Here is an 18,699-nt window from a genome sequence, read left to right on the forward strand (position 1 = left end):
TTTGATCAATCAAGCATGAAAACATATTCTAATTCACCCCAAAATCAAAATCAAGACTTTGCAAAGGGCATAATAGGACCCCTTTAACATTATTGGTGCAATAACTAACATTATTAGTCTTTGTTAATGGCACTTAATAAAATATTTATGTTCACGTTAGTTCAGAGTGCATTGTTAACAATTACAAATGGAACCTTAAAATATTAGTAGATGTTAAAATTAACATTAACTACGATTAATAAATGCTTTATTGATTGTTCACTGTTAGTTAATAACTAATGTTAACAAATGAAACCTTATTGTACATATGTTACTTATGTGTTACATATTTCTTCTTGAGTTTACCTCATCATTTTTCTCTGTTTTAAATGCTTATCACACATATTAGCACAGCACAGATGATAACATTACTTGTGACAATACCCCCCAAAAGAAATACAGTATCAGAACATAAAAATTACACCTAGTCACTTGAAAGCACACATATACATGCATTGAGAATGAGTACTGTAGATAGTTTGAATGAGGATACTTCGACTGTAACACTCACCTAATTTCAAGCCCAATGGAAAATAAAATTCAGTTCTGATTCCAAAAACGGCATTAAGCGCTGCTCACCAGAGACTTTGCCAGTCTCTGTGTCTTTGTTGTGAGATCATTGTGTCTAGTTCATTAATCAGTTGCTCGCTTTTGTGAGTCACTCTGACTAAGAGTCACAGTCACCTCTCTCTGTCCCTCTCTGTTCTGTTCCACACACTTCCCTCTTAGTCATTCCAAAAATGCCATGAAGCTGTGCAGCAGCCAAATATGGGAGCCTGAGCTGTAAACAAGCCCTGGTGGCTATACTGCCCCAGAGCACCCCTCTGTCTCTGTCATAGAAATATGCACGCAGACACCACATAACCTTTACCTGGAAACACACACAAATGTATATATGTAGATAGAGATCTGAGAGTCTCATATCGCTTAAACTATCTAAACCATGAAGTAAAAAGTGTGCCTTAACCTCAGCAGACTCTTTCTTACTTTAAAAGCAATGTTGCATGCCATTAGAATATATAATCCTTTTTGAAAGAGATAAAGGTTTACATATTTGGTTGGCCAAGCTTGACTCAAGCTCTAAACACCCCTGAACTTCCTTAAATAAATATTAGTAATAAAATGGCTTGAGACGGTGGAGATGAGGAGGTAGAGGGTTGCTGGAAAAATTGTCACTGGAGTGAGGTAAGCGGCCTTCTATACCGGTATATGATTACTCTTGTGTTGTGACTGGCAGGATTAGATCACTTAGAAATACATAAAAAGGACAGGAATTTACATTTATGTTTTTATGGTATATATTAAATGTGTCTATTTTTTCACCTTTAAATCTGGAGGCTCCTCTGAAAGGGGGGGGGGGGGGTTATAGGCAAGTTATAAAAAACTTGCTTATCTACGCTGTACGCTGTGTATAGTTATTTATTTGCATGCAGCTCCATTACAGATTAATTTTAAGCTTTGTAACAGTGAATTTCCTTAGGGCTCTGTGCCATTTTCCAAAGACCTGTCAATGTCAAGACTGCAACGATCTTTCTTTTACTGTCAATGTATCCATTGTGTATTTAACTGTATGTGTGTGTGCGCACGTGTGTGTGTTTTGGGGTACCCACGTCTCCTGGCCTTACCCACCAGCCCTTCCTCCATGAAGAGGACACTGAAGAGAGGAGTGTCAGTTTTCCACCCCTCCCTGGGGCTGCCAGCAGGGCCACTGACGCCTTCTATTTCTCTAGATGCTATTTAAAACTATGATTGGCAGGAGACATGGGAAGGGCTCTTTATGGCAGACCACATGGTTAAAAAAAATAAGCCACGGTATAAGTGTCCTAATGACCCGACACCATTTTTAATTTTTTTTTAAATTTTTTTGATGGATGGAAATAAGCAAACAGAGCTATCCTATCATAAAGTCAAATTACTTCATAAAATCTGCAATATGCTGAATACCCAGAAGAACAATCATAATCCATGAAACAAGTCTTGAGGAGATTTTAGTAGCAATGAGAGGAGAATCCATATATCTCATTTAGCTCTCCTTGTTCACTTGGGTGTTTATGCCATTCAGCAAAGCTAGTGGAAAAAACTGACCCCCTCTGTCTCCATAAAGAAGCTGCCTTCGCCAAGAGAACAATCATTCCATTAACCCACAGCACGTAAAAATATCTGACCAGTCAGCACCTTAAGCCTGAGCACACCAAGAAAAGTTCCTCTCACCATCTTTAATGTCATCAAATCTCTTGTTGAAGTTGTCATAAGAGTCCCAGCGGATTAGAGGATCCTGGGTGTTGTAGTCCACAGAAACACTAGGTCCGTTCTGTAGATGATCCAACCCTTAGAGGGACAAAAAAGATCTTGAAGGTCTCGAATCATGTGGATCTGTTTTATCATGATCACATCTCTGTGCAGAAAAGATATACAAACTATTACCTTTGATTTTCTCTGGTCCAAAAGAAAAGATAAACTCCACCTTCCCATATTCAGGAAACCTCTCATCTGCTAAATCACAAATTTAAGATCAGTCTGCATGCCACTGTGGTGGTGTTTAGTCTTTTTTTTTTTAAATTCGCAATTAAAAATAAACAAAGTACACTAACCTTTAAATGTCTCATCAAGGTCATTCTTAGTGAAGACCAGAGCTAAATTGTGTAATGCACATGTGTGGAACTGCACTCTGAAGATCACATCCCTATTGGGGTTTTGATAACGCTTGTGATAACATTTCAGCTTCAGGATGGAGGATATAAAAAAAGAGACAGAAAATATATTGTATATTATATATATATATAACTATTACTACAATAATTTTGGTGTTGATAATGGTACCGTTGCACTTCCTACCAGTATATCTCCTTTTAGTAGCAGGCCAGGCTCAATGGTGATACAGATGCTTGTATGGCTGTCGCCTTGAACGTTACTGTAAAACAGAGAGGGAAGGGAAGAAATGATGGTTATCACCGGGGTTATCACAGGCATACTCACATTCCTATCACAGGAATTGGGGTTGTCACAGGCATACTTCAAACTGTCTCGATGCTGAATTATATAAACTAAAGATGACTAGCTTGTTAAAATATCATCCTCTGCTGAACAAGAACAAGTAAAAAATTAAATAGCAACAGTGGAATTTCTGGAGTTACACAGGTTATTAATGCCATAAAAACTCAGATAGAAAAAGAGATGGACAAGTATTTGGCGCAAAAGTCAGATGAGAAAATAATTCAAGGATCTTTTCTTGGCCAGGCCAGAGAGCACAGAGTAGCCTTTCATTCAAACGTTGTTTATTTACATCAACCATATCCTAAACGTAACGACTTCTCAACAATATATATATTAAAAAAAAAAAAAAACACGTAGAAGGCAGAGATGGAGGACTCGAGTCACATGACTTGATTTGAGTCGCACATTTAAGGACTTGAGACTTGCTTTGACTAAATAAAGAAAATGACTTGACTTGAAATCTAATGACTCGAGACTTGACTTGAACTGTATGACTCGAGAATGACTTGATATATATATATATTGTTTTTTATATGAATCATTGCAACATCAATCGATGAACAAAATGAAAGCAACGGAGCCATTGACGCAGTCATCAGATTCTGCAGGATTGCGTGATGCTGCACAAGCACAGGAGTGGTGAGCACGCTAAATACAAAAACATCTCCCAGCATTGTTTCTTTTTGAATATAAACACTATAGAAATTGACGATATTCCTACAAGAAGATTTGTTGTACGCTTAATAACTGGCAAGGGATATCAGAAACGACCATCACAACCTCGAACTTCTTTCACCACGTCTGTTATAGTTAATTTGACAAACGCTTAATCTACAGAGAACAGTGGTCAAAACAGCATGCCTCTTTATACAAAATTATGTTTTCAAATGAAGCTTAAGGCCGTCAATAAATTAAAATTATAATAATTAGTGATGGCATATGTTTGGTAAAATGTAAATTCACAACGACATTTGCCACAGTTCCTTCCAAATCATGCTTAAGCCAATTATGTTACTCTTTCCAATGACGAAAAACAACATAAGAAGTGGTAACCCTTTAGAATACTGTATCTTACTTACTGCAGAATTAATAAGGAATTATACGAACTAATAGGTAATTCTTCATTAACTACTTCTTCACTACTGTTAACTACTAAGGAACATGTGTTAACATGTCAAACTTACTGTAATATATATATATATATATATATATATATATATAGCCTACACTCTAAAAGAGTGTACAGTCTACACTCTTTAAGTGCTACTTATCTTTGTCATATGGTGCTATGTAGAACCATAAGAGGTGCCATAGAGCACGTTAACCACCCCAGAGAACCACTGAAGAACCACTGAAGAACCGGTGGTGCTATATACCACCATGAGCACCGCAACGAACCTCTGAAGAACCCTTTTTTTAAAGTGTATATATATTAATGTAATAATCTAAACCTTTCTAAAATACACGACAATTACTTGTTTACATGATATCTTCCTTTATTTCAGATGAGAACATTTTTAATACAGCAAAATTTTTATTTTGTTTTAACATGTATAATACTGCCTACATTTAAAATCATTTAACAAACATTTTAGAATAAAAAAAAAATACTTGACTCCATAACCTGCCCATAACAGTGCACAGCTCTGAGAACAGATCTTAACTGAACAGATCTGATGTAAATAGATTTAGCTAGCTATAGGATAACTTATATGTTGCCTTGCATAAAACAAAATGATTTACAGCACAGTAATGATTTTATGGATTAAATAAATCTGCGGCGGCGCTGAGAACTCTCCAGAGGAGGATGCATGCCCACGCTCTTGCGTCACCAAATCACTGTCAAGTCAAGTCAAGTCACCTTTATTTATATAGCGCTTTTTACAATACAAATTGTTTCAAAGCAGCTTCACATATAACAGGAAAACAATGTTGTAATAGTATTGTTAAATTCAAAATTAAATGTTAAATGTCCCCAACTAAGCAAGCCAAAAGCCAATGGCGACAAAGGCGAAGAGAGGCGAAAAAGGCAACAGTGGCAAGGAACCAAAACTCCATCAGGTGACAGAATGGAGAAAAAAAACCTATTACCTATTAGTTCTTCATTAATTCCTTCTTAGTTATGCAGTAAGTAAGATACAGTATTCTAAAGTGTAAGGTTTAGGCCGATATAAACTACTTTTTTTCTGTTTGGTATTGGAACTTGACTTTGACTTGATTGACCCTTAGCAGGACTTCATCCGTTAGATACACTAGTTTTGATTTTTTTTTTTTTTTTTATCTATTAACTAAAATAAATGTATTTTTCGATCTTATCTTGAAATGTATTTGCTAAAGTTTGCTTATACTTTAAAAGCTGTCAGTGATGTAAAATGTACATGTCTTTATATAAACAAAAAAGTAGGCCCTATGTGTGCTACAACCAGACTTCATATATAACAAAATGAGATCACAACCACACTTTACATATTAAAATAATTTAGCATACATACTAGGAAGTAATTTACTTACTAAATTCCAGAAGTGTATACAGGCTGCATTGATTGATAGATTTTGAGGAAGGGTCGGCAACCTGACAGGGTTAGATATAGTAAAGCACATCACTGATTTTAAGGTAACTTGTTCAAACATAGTATCATACACATACATTGCACTGATGGATTTGAATGTGTAGAAGTGTTTGCACCTACCTCCTTTAGACTCAAAATTAGGGATGCCATGCATGATTACATGGTGAAGGAACAGGGGCTTGTTGTTGATTTTTATGTGCCCAGAAAGTAGACCAGCAAAGTAATGCACATACCTATACAGCAAGGGAAACTATTAAATAAAATCACATGAAAATTTAGCAGTTTAAGGTTTTAACCTTAAAGGTTTTATTTAAAGGTTTTATTTAAAGGTTTAAGTCATTTTAGTGATCACTATCACATTAATACTTTGTTGTATTTTGGAGCCTTTATGGAAAATGTACTCTCTCTAAATTAAATTCCCCCAAATGCCACTTAAATTATAGGGACTGTATATTAATCATTATTCATATTGGTTTACATTCAACACCATGGCTATTAGACATAATTTTATGTTCCACTGTAATTCCATGTACTTTGGTATCATCTGCTGGTTCATCTCAAAACTGCAAGTGCATGGACTCAGTTTAGACTTTGCAATGTGATGTGATTCGCAGATATCTAAAGCACAATGACCTTTTTCTCACAAAACAAATAGCAAGTCACAGTGTGATTCAGCGGGCAATATGTTTAATTCCATTATACAAATTCAATAATTGGCATGGATATTGTGGTGCAGAGTCAAAATAGGCTTGTGTGACAGGGTAATCAGTCATTGCTAACCTTCTCTGGGAAGGCTGGCCCACGGGCATGGCTTTATCTTCATAAAAACGCTTCATGGCAAACCTGTCCAATGCCTGATCAGCACTGAAATTATGAACACAAAACATGAACACTCAACACAAATGCACAATCCTCTCTAATTTATCTAACACCAAAAATGTTAACAACCAAAATGGTTCAAATAGAATATCCTACCTGGCAGATATGTTACTGTAGTGCATATAGGCACCAACCACCACACCAGTTCTCCCCCAGTTTCCCTGCAAGAATTTGTGCCAGATTTATAAATAAGAATATGCAAAGTGAAAACAAAGAAGGCACCGTCATTTGAAATATGCCATCTTGGGTTATGGGACCACAGGATATTTTAAGCCAATCACATGAACCATACATGCCAGGTGCGTAATTACTGAATTATGCAATGACAACACAGACTAGCTGACAGAAAAATTGTGGGAAAAGAATGTTTGGAATTGTTTGTGTAAATATGAATGAAAACTGTTCAGTTTTTTTTAAAAAAAACTGTAAGTTATTAACCATCAGAAATATATGCAGGTATCCTTCAAGTGGTTGACTGCTAACTTTGAACATGCGAAGCTGAAGGAAAATTAGATTTTTTTTCCCATGGATGCAAATATAGCAGCATTTTTCTACAAAGAGATTTTTCTACAAAGAGATTAGGGGGAAAATCCTATAATTTTGGATTTCCATCAATTGTTAACAGCACCATGACTGTTGTTCTGGATATGACACAAAATAATTGTCACCTCTGGTCATAATTATCTTCACCATTATATATCTTAGATTGCAGATGTCAAGAAAGCCCAGCTTATCCTGATTTTGCCGAGTTAGACATGTTCATGGGTCAGCATATTTTGTTGATTCTGGAACATCAAACATTCCTGTTTGAAAATTTAGTCTTAATCATTTGACTACTTCTAAACCTAACCCTTCCAATAAGTCATCCCTAAAATCAGAGGGAAATGATAGGTGTCGGAGCACCAAACCCTGTTTGTAAGCCTAAACTTGTAAGCATAAACTCTAAACTTGTCCCTCAAATCTGATTGGTTGATTGGAATGTTGTTCCAGGATCAACAAAGGTGATGATCCAGGAACATGTTGCACTTGGTGAAATCAGGTTCCGCAATTAGGGAGATGATACAAGAAGAATCCTTCTGTGTGTCCAGTTGTGATCAGATTACTACTGCTAACAACCAGCAACATAAAATATGGAACTCCAATTCATGAAAACATCAGCTTATTTTTGTAAATTCCATTGTATAGTTCCATTGTAAAAGTTCCAATTACAGCATACTAATTAACAACTGCACGTCAGTCCGGACAGTCATGCAAAGCGAGGGTGGTGGAGATTGGGTGCCTAAGGACAGGTGTGATATGATAATCACCTTGTTGTGCAGTACCACTACATTGTGAGGGTCTGCATTAAGCCAGGTGTCCATGGCTTTACAGATACTGCAAATTTTTTCTAGAGCAGGAGCATGATGATCAGGCCAACCAAAATCCAGCACCTGTCATAAATGCAGATACATAAAATCACCTCTAAGACCACAAGCTGAAAGGAACTGTAAAATAAAAAAACAAATAAATACGGTAAATAAATATTCAAAAGATCACCCTTGGGTTCTGCTTGGTGATATCATGCCTCCGTTCACTGAGATTAAGCAGCTGAAATTGGAAACAAAAAACATTAAACATGAATTGTTAAAACCCCACATAATGACCAGTTAATAGTCATACAGGGAAACATCTCAGGTCAGTATGTAACCGCAGATGCTGTGTCGAGACGCAGTGTGATTGCGCTGTGAATTACATGTACTGTATAATCTGTCCAATGGTGTGAAGGGATGTCATAGGCGGGTGACATCATAGACCAGGAAACTTTAAAGCACACCTGAAAACAGACCACGCTAGTGTAAAGAATCTCGGCTTAGTAATGCTTATAGCTCAATTTGAATTTCGGGAAAAGATGTTCAACATCTCTGATCAACAAATTATTGAATTTAGCTTGAACCGAGTCCTTACATAAATACATCACCCAACGAGGGGTTTTACAACACACACGTCTGTTTCGGGCATATATAAACAATTAAACACAACGAATTATGATTAATTAGGAATATACATCCCGCACAGACAGATGGGTGTTGATCTTTACAATTTACCAAAATAATTGAAGCTGCTTCCTTTGAGTCAGCTCGTCCGCCGTGCTGTTCTGCTGGAAGTTATCAACCAACAGTCTATTTTAGCTTAAGTTTACTGACAATGTTTTGTGCACTTAACAAATATCAGATTGTAGCGTTAGGATCTCATATTAAAGAGGCTTTGTTATGTGATCAATACAGACAATGGCAAATAATGTATAAAATGAGGTTTAATAAAGAACACAACTAAGTTACATTATAATCACACAAGGATATATCTGAAACAAAATGAGAATAAAACACTAAGAAAGGGAAAATGGAAACTCGAAGAAAAATACTATTGCTAGCACAATTAGACCTTCAGGGACACCCACAAAATTCAAGCTTGAGTCTAAAATTTAGTTGGAACAACTTGCATTTCAGACCTGGTTTGGTGGTGAGAGACGGAGGCGTGTGAAGTCCGTGAAATGGAAAGCGCAGATTCCTTTGTTCCTTCCACGTGGGATTGTTTCGTGGGAATTCAAACGCGTCCAAAACGGTTCTAATATGCATCGTCTTAATCGCACACTGCATGATCGATCGGCAACAGAAGGTTTCACACTGCATGATTTTACAATAGAATCACCGACAACTCTGTCCAGCACGTTGCGCACAAACTACGTACGTTTCACAACAAACACACGTGAGATGTGACAAGGGAACAACATCTCAGGTGCAAGACCAGAGTTCTCACTTGAGACTTTTTCTTTTTCGACCTGGTTGTGGTTAAGCTCAGATGAAACGTCAAACAGACACGGATGCTCCAGCTAAATATCTACAAATTTTTCTTCAATTTCTTGGGTCCAATCCAAATAGACCGAGAAGAAGCCTTTTTCTGAAACAATGCCATATGTTGATACGTGATCTATAACTCCTCCCCGAAGTACCCGCTGCTCTGTGTCTTACACTCTCACTGGCTGTCTGTAATCGCTGATGTAGTTTATTAATCAAAACACTTTATACACAGCAGGATTTTGAATCACCGACAGGTCCAGATATTTAGCATGCCAAATATCTCACGGGTGTTGGCGACTCGTTGGCGATTCTCTCAGATCTAATCTTTTCTCATTCACACTGCGTGATTGTCACTCGCGTGAATGAGCGCCGATTTGCCTGTCATTTCGGGCATTTGTCGTGAGCCAAAATCGTGGCTAAAATCGTGCAGTCTGAACATAAGCAGCAAGCACCTTAGACCCTGGAGTGGATTCAAGTCGTAAAATCTAACAAATGTATGCAGTGAGGAAAAGCCTGCCACATCACAGATGTCAAGAAAGGAAACCCCCAATAATAAAGCCTTTGAGGCAGCCATACTCCTGGTAGAATGGGCCCTGACAACTAAAGATGACCAGCCGCTTCATAAGCAAGCCTCGAAAACCCACTTGCTCATTCTCTGCTTAGACGCAGGTTAACCTTTTCTTGGTTACCCGAAACAGTCGAATAGTTGATCCAATTTACGCCATAGGGCAGCTCTGTTTAAGTAAGCATCCAAAGACCGCACAGGGCACAGCAGATTAAGTTTTTCCTGATCTGGTGTATTAAAAGGTGGAGGACAGAAGGCCTGCAGCACAACTGGGCCTGCAACATTAGTAGGGACCTTAGGAATATAACGAGGCCAAGGGGGAAGAAAGGCTTTCACCATACCAGGTGCAAATTGTAGGCCCGAAGGACCAACCGACAAGGTTTGCAAATTTCAAATTCTCTTGATAGAAGAAATAGAGGAGAAATAAAGTTTTTAGTTTAAGGAACTTTTCAGAAACCTCTTCAATGGGCTCGATGGAAACCAAAGCCAGGCCTTCCAAAACAATGGCCAAATCCCAAGCCGGTGCTCTAGTGCGCAGTGCAGGCCTCGGCCTTAGGGTGCAGCGAAAAAAACAAGTAATGAGAGGATCTTCCCCCAATGATGCACCACCCAGAGGAGTGTGGTAAGCAGATTGGCCCTCAGGGGCCAAGCCCACAGTTTTCACAACTTCGGGTGAGGGTGATAAATCGTGCCCCCTGCTTGGGACAGCAGGTCCCTCCTGATCGGAATCTCCATCAGAGAGCCATCTAGAAGGGACACAAGGTCCGAGAACCAAACACGGGCCGGCCAGTACAGGGCTACTAGTAACAGACGGGCCCCTTCCCGGCGAACCCTCTCCAGAACTCCCAGAAGCATAGATATTGGAGGAAAACCATAATAGGGGAGCCTCGGCCACAAGCACATGGTAACCTCTTAGGTCTGGCTGGAAGTGCTTGAGAGCTCGAAACACCACCATCATTTCTAGCTGATTTATGTGCCAAGAAAGTAGATGGACCTGCTATAAACCTTTCGCCGAGAGACCACTCATGATCCAACCTGTGAGGGAAGCATCCCTCGATAACGTTAAGCATCAACCCACCACTCATGCACAGGAGGCCAAAAGTTATTACGTTGGACGCAGCTGCCATGAGACCCAACAGTCCCTAAAACTGTTTCACAGTGAGTGACTGGCCCCTGACAGCGAATCTCAGAAACTTCCTGTGATGAGGATAGATGGATTCATGGAATTAAAGGAGAACTCCGGTGCAAAATGAACCTTGGTCTAATTACACATTGTTACCTAGTCAACCGTTATCTGAGATTTGTTTTCATGATTGCCGAATGTAAATAGTTTCATCTCAAAAAACAGTTTAGCCTATAACGCTAGTATAACGCTAGTATATTGGGCATAGAGTAATGACAAATAAAGATCGCTTGTTATTATCACTAACAAGGCTCAAAATAGTTACATGTACATATTGAAGAGAAGAAAATGGTTTGTGTTTGGAAACAACGGACCATATCAGATTCTGCACAGTTCAGCGCACTTGGATCGGCGTTCGTAGATCGACTGGTAGAGACTATTTTTCAAAGATGGCTTCCTCCTGTATTTGCGAAGTTGACTGTGTGTATAAAATATCTTCTTAATAAACTGTATGGGCACTGACAAAGTTCTCAATGCTTCGGTTTGAATGTAGAGACCCTTATTATGCTACCGTGTTAGTGTGGGGCTATTTTGAAAATTTTTAGTGGTAATAACAAGCGATTATTATTTGTCATTACTCTATGCTCTAAGTAACGGTTATAAAACCACATAACAGAATAAAGGTCCCGCCAGTCCTGTGTAAACTACAATGGCACACAAGTTTTTATTTATTTATTTTTATCCCGCTCTTTTTATTCTGCAACATTTTGTAGTTGTAATTAAATTATTGTTTATTAAACTGTTGTAGTAACTTAATATCACATTTTAATCATGCAGATTTTTGGAGGATAAAAACTGAAATTGCACTCTTTGTTTGATATTGATTAAATACATTTTTTAACCCCCATATCTTTAATTTTGTGACCATTCACATGTATTGCATTTTAGGGGTTCCAAATACGTAGCGTTTTAGAACCTTTTAAGGTTCTATATAGAACCTTTTCTTCTAAGAGTGCAGGATAATGCACCATGTCACAAAGCTCGAATTATTTCAAATTAGTGTCTTGAACATGACAATTAGTTCACTGTACTAAAATGGCCCCTGCAGTCACCAGATCTCAACCCAATAGAGCATCTTTGGGATGTGGTGGAATGGGAGCTTCGTGCCCAGGATGTGCATCCCACAAATCTCCATCAATTGCAAGATGCTACCCTATCAATATGGGCCAACATTTATAAAGAATGCTTTCAGCACCTGGTTTAATCAATTCCACATAGAATTAAGGCAGTTCTGAAGGCAAAAAGGGGGTCAAACATAGCATTAGTATGGTGTTCCTAATAATCCTTTAGGTGAGAGCATAGATAGATAGATCCCATGGATGGATGGATGGATGGATGGATGGATGGATGGATGGATGGATGGATGGATGGATGGATGGATGGATGGATGGATGGATGGATGGATGGATGGATGGATGGATGGATGGATGGATGGATGGATGGATAGATAGATAGATAGATAGATAGATAGATAGATAGATAGATAGATAGATAGATAGATAGATAGATAGATTGATTTTGTTTTCAATTACAAACACCAAATAGACATAGTGTTAAATTAAGGCACAGAAGCTAGCATGGTCTGTTTTCAGGTGTGCTTTATAGTTTCCTGGTCTATGACCTCACCCGCCTGTGACGTCTCGTCACACCATTGGTCTGATTATAGACCAATAATAAGGGGCGTTTCCTTGATAGGAACACTAAACTCTTATTCACCAAAAATAATGTACTAGAACTTATTTTCAATTTTTTTTGGATTGTCATTTGCCCCAAGGTTTGGAGGATTCTTACTAGATAGTGCTGCTGGTGTTTAGAACGAAGCATGCTGGTCACATCCCTCAGGTGTACACTGTATTTATGCTCCTCTGTTCCACCAGGAAAGGACAGAGCAATGATGCGTTCTGTGATATAGACCAGGTCCACCTCATTAATTTCTTCCATTGCTTGCACCAGACTCAGGCTTCTTAGGAAAGATAAGTAACAAATGCTAGACATTAAATAAAAGACACAGATAACCTGCTTTATATAGTGTAAGTGGGCATGCTTTTTTTTTTTTTTTAGAAACATCTTGCTGTTTATCGATCTAAAAAAACAAAGATATACAATATACAAATATAAAATATGATAAACCAGCCATAGGGGAGTTGATATTGTATACCAGACCAAGATATGATGTCAGTGTAGCATGCGTACCTGGATGGTCTTCGTTTTGAATCCATATTGGGAGACTTTGTGGATCCCTGGTTATAGATGATGATAGAAAACACACACAATCCACATATATTTTCACAAATATAATTGCACATATTTTTCCACAAATACACCATATTGCCAAAAGTTTTGGGACATCTGCCTTTACATGAATATGAACTTTAATGATATCCCTTCCTTAATCTGTAAGGTTTGATATGAAGTTGGCCCACCCTTTGCAGCTATAACAGCTTCAACTCTTCTGGAAAGGCATTCCACAAGGTTTGGGTGTGTGTTTATGGGAATTTTTGACCATTCATAGAAACGCATTTGTGAAGTCAGGCACTGATATTGGATGAGAAGGCATGGCTCGCAGTCTCCGCTATAATTCATCCCAAAGGTCTTCTATCGAGTTGAGGCCAGGAGAAATATCTAGTTTCAGCCTCGCACCTGTTGACTTTATTCTTGAGGGATGTTTGCTGAGGCAGCGAGTAGATTGAGAGACCGTAAATAATATTTAAACAGTATTTTTTGGTGATTATGGCTGCATTTAATTCTATGAAATTGAAATGATGGAATATTATCTGACTTTAAGAATTTATATATTTTATAATTTCAGCCTACCATCCAGACCGTGTTTCACTTATCCAGTGTTAATGACTGCATTTAATTCTGAGAAATTAAAATGATGAGCAACGAACGTCAAAAATCGTTTTCGATTTTTCCATGCTGGTCCTCCGCTTCAGGGTGTCAAGAATGAAAACCTACTATCTGGGGAGTCCTCAGGAAATCAATGTCTGTATCCCATGGCTAGGCAGCGCTCGCACCCACATATCGAGAATCCTTTCGATTCTCGACCCTGCAGACCGAGAGCCGCTTCAGGAGATCTTGAACGAATCTCAAACGATACCCGAAAGCAGCCTCGAGAGGCTGGTTTCCTTGGGGTACAGACTGCAGTTCGGTTTCCTCCCAACAAATTTCATCGGGGTGGTCTGGACTGTAGCCAACCCAAAGGAGGGTCGAGTATTGGAACAAGAAGTAAACTCCCTGCTGGTAAATGAAGCTATATAACATATTCCTCAGCCAGACAGGTAGCCGGGTTTTAAAGCCTCTACTTCATAGTTCCCAAGTAGGAGGGGGGTTGTGTCTAATGATAGATCTCAGGCACTTGAATCGGCCTCTGAGGAGGTTCAGGTTCAAGATGCTCACCATAGTGAATAAAATTCAACCCGAGGATTGGTTTGTCACAATAGATCTGAAGGACGAACCTGAGAAGTTCTCCTGGCAACCGTCAAACCCAGACATCAGATTGCCATACAGAGAAGCGTGATTCATCACTCCAGAGAACATGTCTCCACTGCTGTAGAGTCCAGTGGCGTTGTGCTTTCACCACTGCATCCAACACTTTGCATTGCACTTGATGATGTAAGGCTTGGATGCCGCTGCTCGGCCATGGAAACCCTTTCCATAAAGCTCTCTACGCACTGTTCTTGAGCTAATCTGAAGGCTACACAAAGTTTGGAGGTTTGTAGCTATTGAATCTGCAGGAAGTTGGCGACTGCGCACTGTCCGCCTCAGCATGTGCTGACCCCTCTTAGTTATAATACCACTAACAGTTGACCGTGGAATATTTAGTATTGAGGAAATTTCACGAATGGCAACCTATCATGGTACTATGCTTGAATTCACTGAGTTCCTAAGAGCAACCCGATCTTTCACAAATGTTTGTAGAGGCGGTCTGCATGCCATGGCCATGGAAGTGATTTGAAATACCTGAATTCAATGATTTGGAAGGGTGTCCGATACTTTTGGCAATATAGAGTATAATTGCATATATATTTTCAACGTATAATAAATACCAATGTTTAAGCAGATATAACCTATTTGTTTTTTAGGCGTGGTCCATAATGGCTATTGCAACATTGTTCGAAATTTGTGATACACATGGACAACAGCAAGAGAGAACACATCAGTTTTTCAACTACTCCGAGATCTTTTGAACGGACTTTCATGACTTTCAATTTCATGTACATGTTTCTTGGATATAGGTTCAGAAAAATGCATTTTTATTACCACCATGCAATATTTGGTATCATTTGAATAAAAAATTACACTACTGTAAAATGACAAACATGGAAATGCCTGCATCAAAATTAGTTCTAAATTACTTACATTGCAGCAAGACAAAAACTTTTTTTTATTGCCGATTTCATTTTAATTTTAATTGAAATTGTGATGGGGACCTTAGTGGTTTAATTGAAATTTTGATGGAGACCTTAAAATTAAAGCAACTCAATCTGTAGTAATAATAATTGTGCAATATGTGTTGTTTCATGAATAACTCAAATTCATTCTGTGCTGAATGAAAGGAGGAATATTGAGCTACAAAAAAACAAAATAAGTATTAAATTAAAAACATCTAACCTGGCTGTTGTTAGTTGTAGATTCACAGGCTGTGGATACCTACAGATAAATCGAGAAGGAGATAGAGGGAGAAAAAAGACAACTGTGACTGAAAACATCAGCTATATTTTTAACCCACAATGAGTCTAAATATATCAGTAGGCCTACAGTATTTTAAGCAGGAAAATTGTGATTTGTTCCCTTATCATTTTCTTTACCTACAGTAAATAACAATTGTAATCAACACATTGTCAATATCAGGTTCTCATATAGAATACTGTTCTGGATACTGAAATCTGAATTTTGTAACTTTTAAACTTTACAATTTGCTGCAGATAAAATATTTTGTCCACAAAATTAATAAATAAATTGTTGTAATTTTTACCCACTTTGAATTACTATATAATTTGTTTATCATATTTCTACACATTTAAGATGTCTCCATAATGGTCACAACTAATTCAGATATTGCACTCTCTACAAAATGCAGTGGTGTGGGCCCTCTGGGACAGGTTTGGAAAGCACTGTACGATCAAGTCAAATTTTATGACAACTTCAGGCAGGAATCAAGGTAAATCTTTTACATATATATTCTTGCTTAAAGTGACATATGGGTGACCAATGTTCGCAATTTTGATTCATACCAGTGACTACATGAATCAAAAACATTCCAGAACTGTAGGCTCATCTGAGATCAGAAAAGCTTTGCCTTGAATGTAGATAAGAATAGGTGGTAGCAGCAGTGAAGGGAAAACGTCTTAAGCAATACAACTCTCACTTCTAGTAATTAGCAAAATCTAATTACGTAATCACATTCTTTCATAAAATAGATGCTTTTAAAATACTGCTGCTTTTACATAAAGCATAATTTAATGAAAATGTAATCTGAAATTGTACCAAAGTTTGGTACAACAGTTAGCATCACCCTGGTTCCCTCAGCAAAATTCTAATAGGATCTCTGTGACCAACAAAAGTTTATGAGTTTATACACATTTTTTTCCAATATCTTCACACAAAATCTTCACAATATCTTCACACAACTTTTACGAATTTTGAAGCCCAAATACAATCAGCAGATGTGAAAAGCTATAAATGGACTACATAACGGTCACATCACCATTACTAAATTTCTGACAACACTTTTAGTTTTACTTTTCACTCAAAAAGTTTCACTTTTTTTAATCCCTAAAAGTTTGAGTTAGAACAGTTTTCAAGAGTATTATTAACGTGCTATTGCACATTAAGTGTTTTATAATGGTTTTCTATGGGTGTTTTTCATAATCTGATTTAATCTGTTTGCTTCTACAAATTATTCTTTATTAATAAGGTAGGTATTTTGTACTATCACTTTATAATCCACAAAAGCATCTTAAATTGGGAAGAACGCTTGATTACGCTGCCGTTGTTTAAGCACTGCCATCAAGTGGTAGCAGGTTTTCTAAACCGGCGAAATGAAAGTGTCAAACTCCAAATGAATCCAAAAAGATCCATCCAACAAGTCAATAAATGCACGCGTGTCACTTGATCCACAAATGCACATCTTAGCCTACTTGTTGCATGCACAAATTCTGACCAACATTAATACAAAATCGAGGTTTTGTATTAACTATGGCAACAAATTAATGACTAAAATAAACGTGCACACAATTGATGCTGGCACGCATGGCAAATGACTTTCGCGAGAGGATAACAGATCTACACGTGACGAAACAGGAGGTCGCTCATTCAAACCATGCGTGCGCGCATGACATCTCTGCACGCAATTGAGTCCCGAAGTTACGACGTCACTCTGTAGGCCAAAACGCGGAAGTGAGTTAGCATTTTAGCATTATGGTTCCCTCGCTCTATGGGATTTTTGAATGGGTTTTTGCTAAATCGCCTGAAATAAGGTCTGTGGTGAACAGAGCCTCTAAATATTTTCACGTTTTGATCTATGAAATAGAACACACGGTTATAACCTGCTATCTATCGCAGCAGACTATTGCTAACATTGCTAATTTAAATGTGTCATGAAAATTCGGCCATCCGTCACAATGAGGAAACTTTCACCGTGTCTAGATGGCCGCGAGGCCCGTTTCTAAGGGAGTGCTTGAGTGTAAGCGCCCTCAAACGAAAGCAATGTTGTCTACATTGGATGCGGCGAGCGGCGACGCTAAACAACAAATTACCAACAGTAAACTGATCGCACGCACTCTTTTTCTGGCACACTTTAAGCTCTCGCTGGGCGGGGGGAGATTGATGCACTGGACCGGAGTCGGGGGACTTAGTTAAGTTTTTGTGGAGTTGTTTTGCTTTATTTTGTAGTATTTAAAATTAATGGTTTTAAAATAGTATTAGTAATACAATTTTTTTTTTAAAAAATCAGCATTTGCCTATACTGCCTATACATTCACTGCAGCGCCATTTTTGATTTTTAATGAGAATGAAAGCGAGGCTGTGAGGGATAGACATGCATCTCTTCAATGAGCTGTACTGTTTAATTTACTAATTTAATTTACTGTTTATTTACTATTTAATGTGTTTGGGATTGTTCTGCTCATGAAACATTAGAAAAATATCTTTCCAAGAAATGTCAGTTGACAAAAAACTCCCGACAACATAAGCTGTGGAAAATTGTAAGTAATCTAGGAGCTTTATTCAGCTTTTTACAGCGGATGCCATTGGAAACACGGTAAGTCTATCCCTCACAGCTTCACTTTCATACCTGTCATGGCGCTGCTCTGAATAAGGTCTATGCCACGGGCCGGCCCTGTGTGAACAATCTACATCACCACTGGTGGGAGATTTAGCCAATGGCAAACTAGAAAAATGAGTAACAACTTCTCTCTCAGCAGGGAGTGACAAGGAAATACACCCGGAATCTATTCTGACACACAATCCTCTTCTGTGTGTCTCTTCACTCTCGTATAAGCTGCTATGAGCGATTGATTTAAACCTGCTCAAGGTGGCTGAATGAGTGATATCATAGTAGACAAACTCTTGTTTTCAATCCCATGGCCACAGAAGTAAGCTGTGTGAACCCAGTATCTATGAATGAAA

The 18,699-nt window shown here is 38.2% G+C and overlaps 1 protein-coding gene across 15 annotated transcripts in view; it reads right to left on the bottom strand.

Annotated features, from left to right (window-relative positions):
- tns1a (tensin 1a) overlaps positions 1-18,699 on the bottom strand; it is a 138,701-nt gene that overhangs the window by 55,471 nt on the left and 64,531 nt on the right. For 10 of the 15 annotated variants that reach the window (XM_089133941.1, XM_089133938.1, XM_089133933.1 and 7 more), the window contains 13 exons: positions 15,682-15,720; positions 13,261-13,307; positions 12,859-13,030; positions 8,019-8,069; positions 7,790-7,912; positions 6,579-6,643; positions 6,384-6,467; positions 5,724-5,836; positions 5,545-5,605; positions 2,875-2,950; positions 2,631-2,760; positions 2,464-2,532; positions 2,251-2,367 (listed from right to left, as the gene is read on the bottom strand). In XM_089133941.1, the coding sequence (XP_088990067.1) occupies positions 2,251-2,367; positions 2,464-2,532; positions 2,631-2,760; positions 2,875-2,950; positions 5,545-5,605; positions 5,724-5,836; positions 6,384-6,467; positions 6,579-6,643; positions 7,790-7,912; positions 8,019-8,069; positions 12,859-13,030; positions 13,261-13,307; positions 15,682-15,720 (1,147 nt within the window). The remainder of the gene's footprint in view (positions 1-2,250; positions 2,368-2,463; positions 2,533-2,630; positions 2,761-2,874; positions 2,951-5,544; positions 5,606-5,723; positions 5,837-6,383; positions 6,468-6,578; positions 6,644-7,789; positions 7,913-8,018; positions 8,070-12,858; positions 13,031-13,260; positions 13,308-15,681; positions 15,721-18,699) is intronic. The other 5 variants (XM_089133937.1, XM_089133935.1, XM_089133944.1 and 2 more) reach the window with 2 other exon arrangements.

Source organism: Pimephales promelas, chromosome 8, assembly GCF_988280905.1.
Source record: "Pimephales promelas chromosome 8, fPimPro1.hap1.1, whole genome shotgun sequence".
Taxonomy (NCBI): domain Eukaryota; kingdom Metazoa; phylum Chordata; class Actinopteri; order Cypriniformes; family Leuciscidae; genus Pimephales; species Pimephales promelas.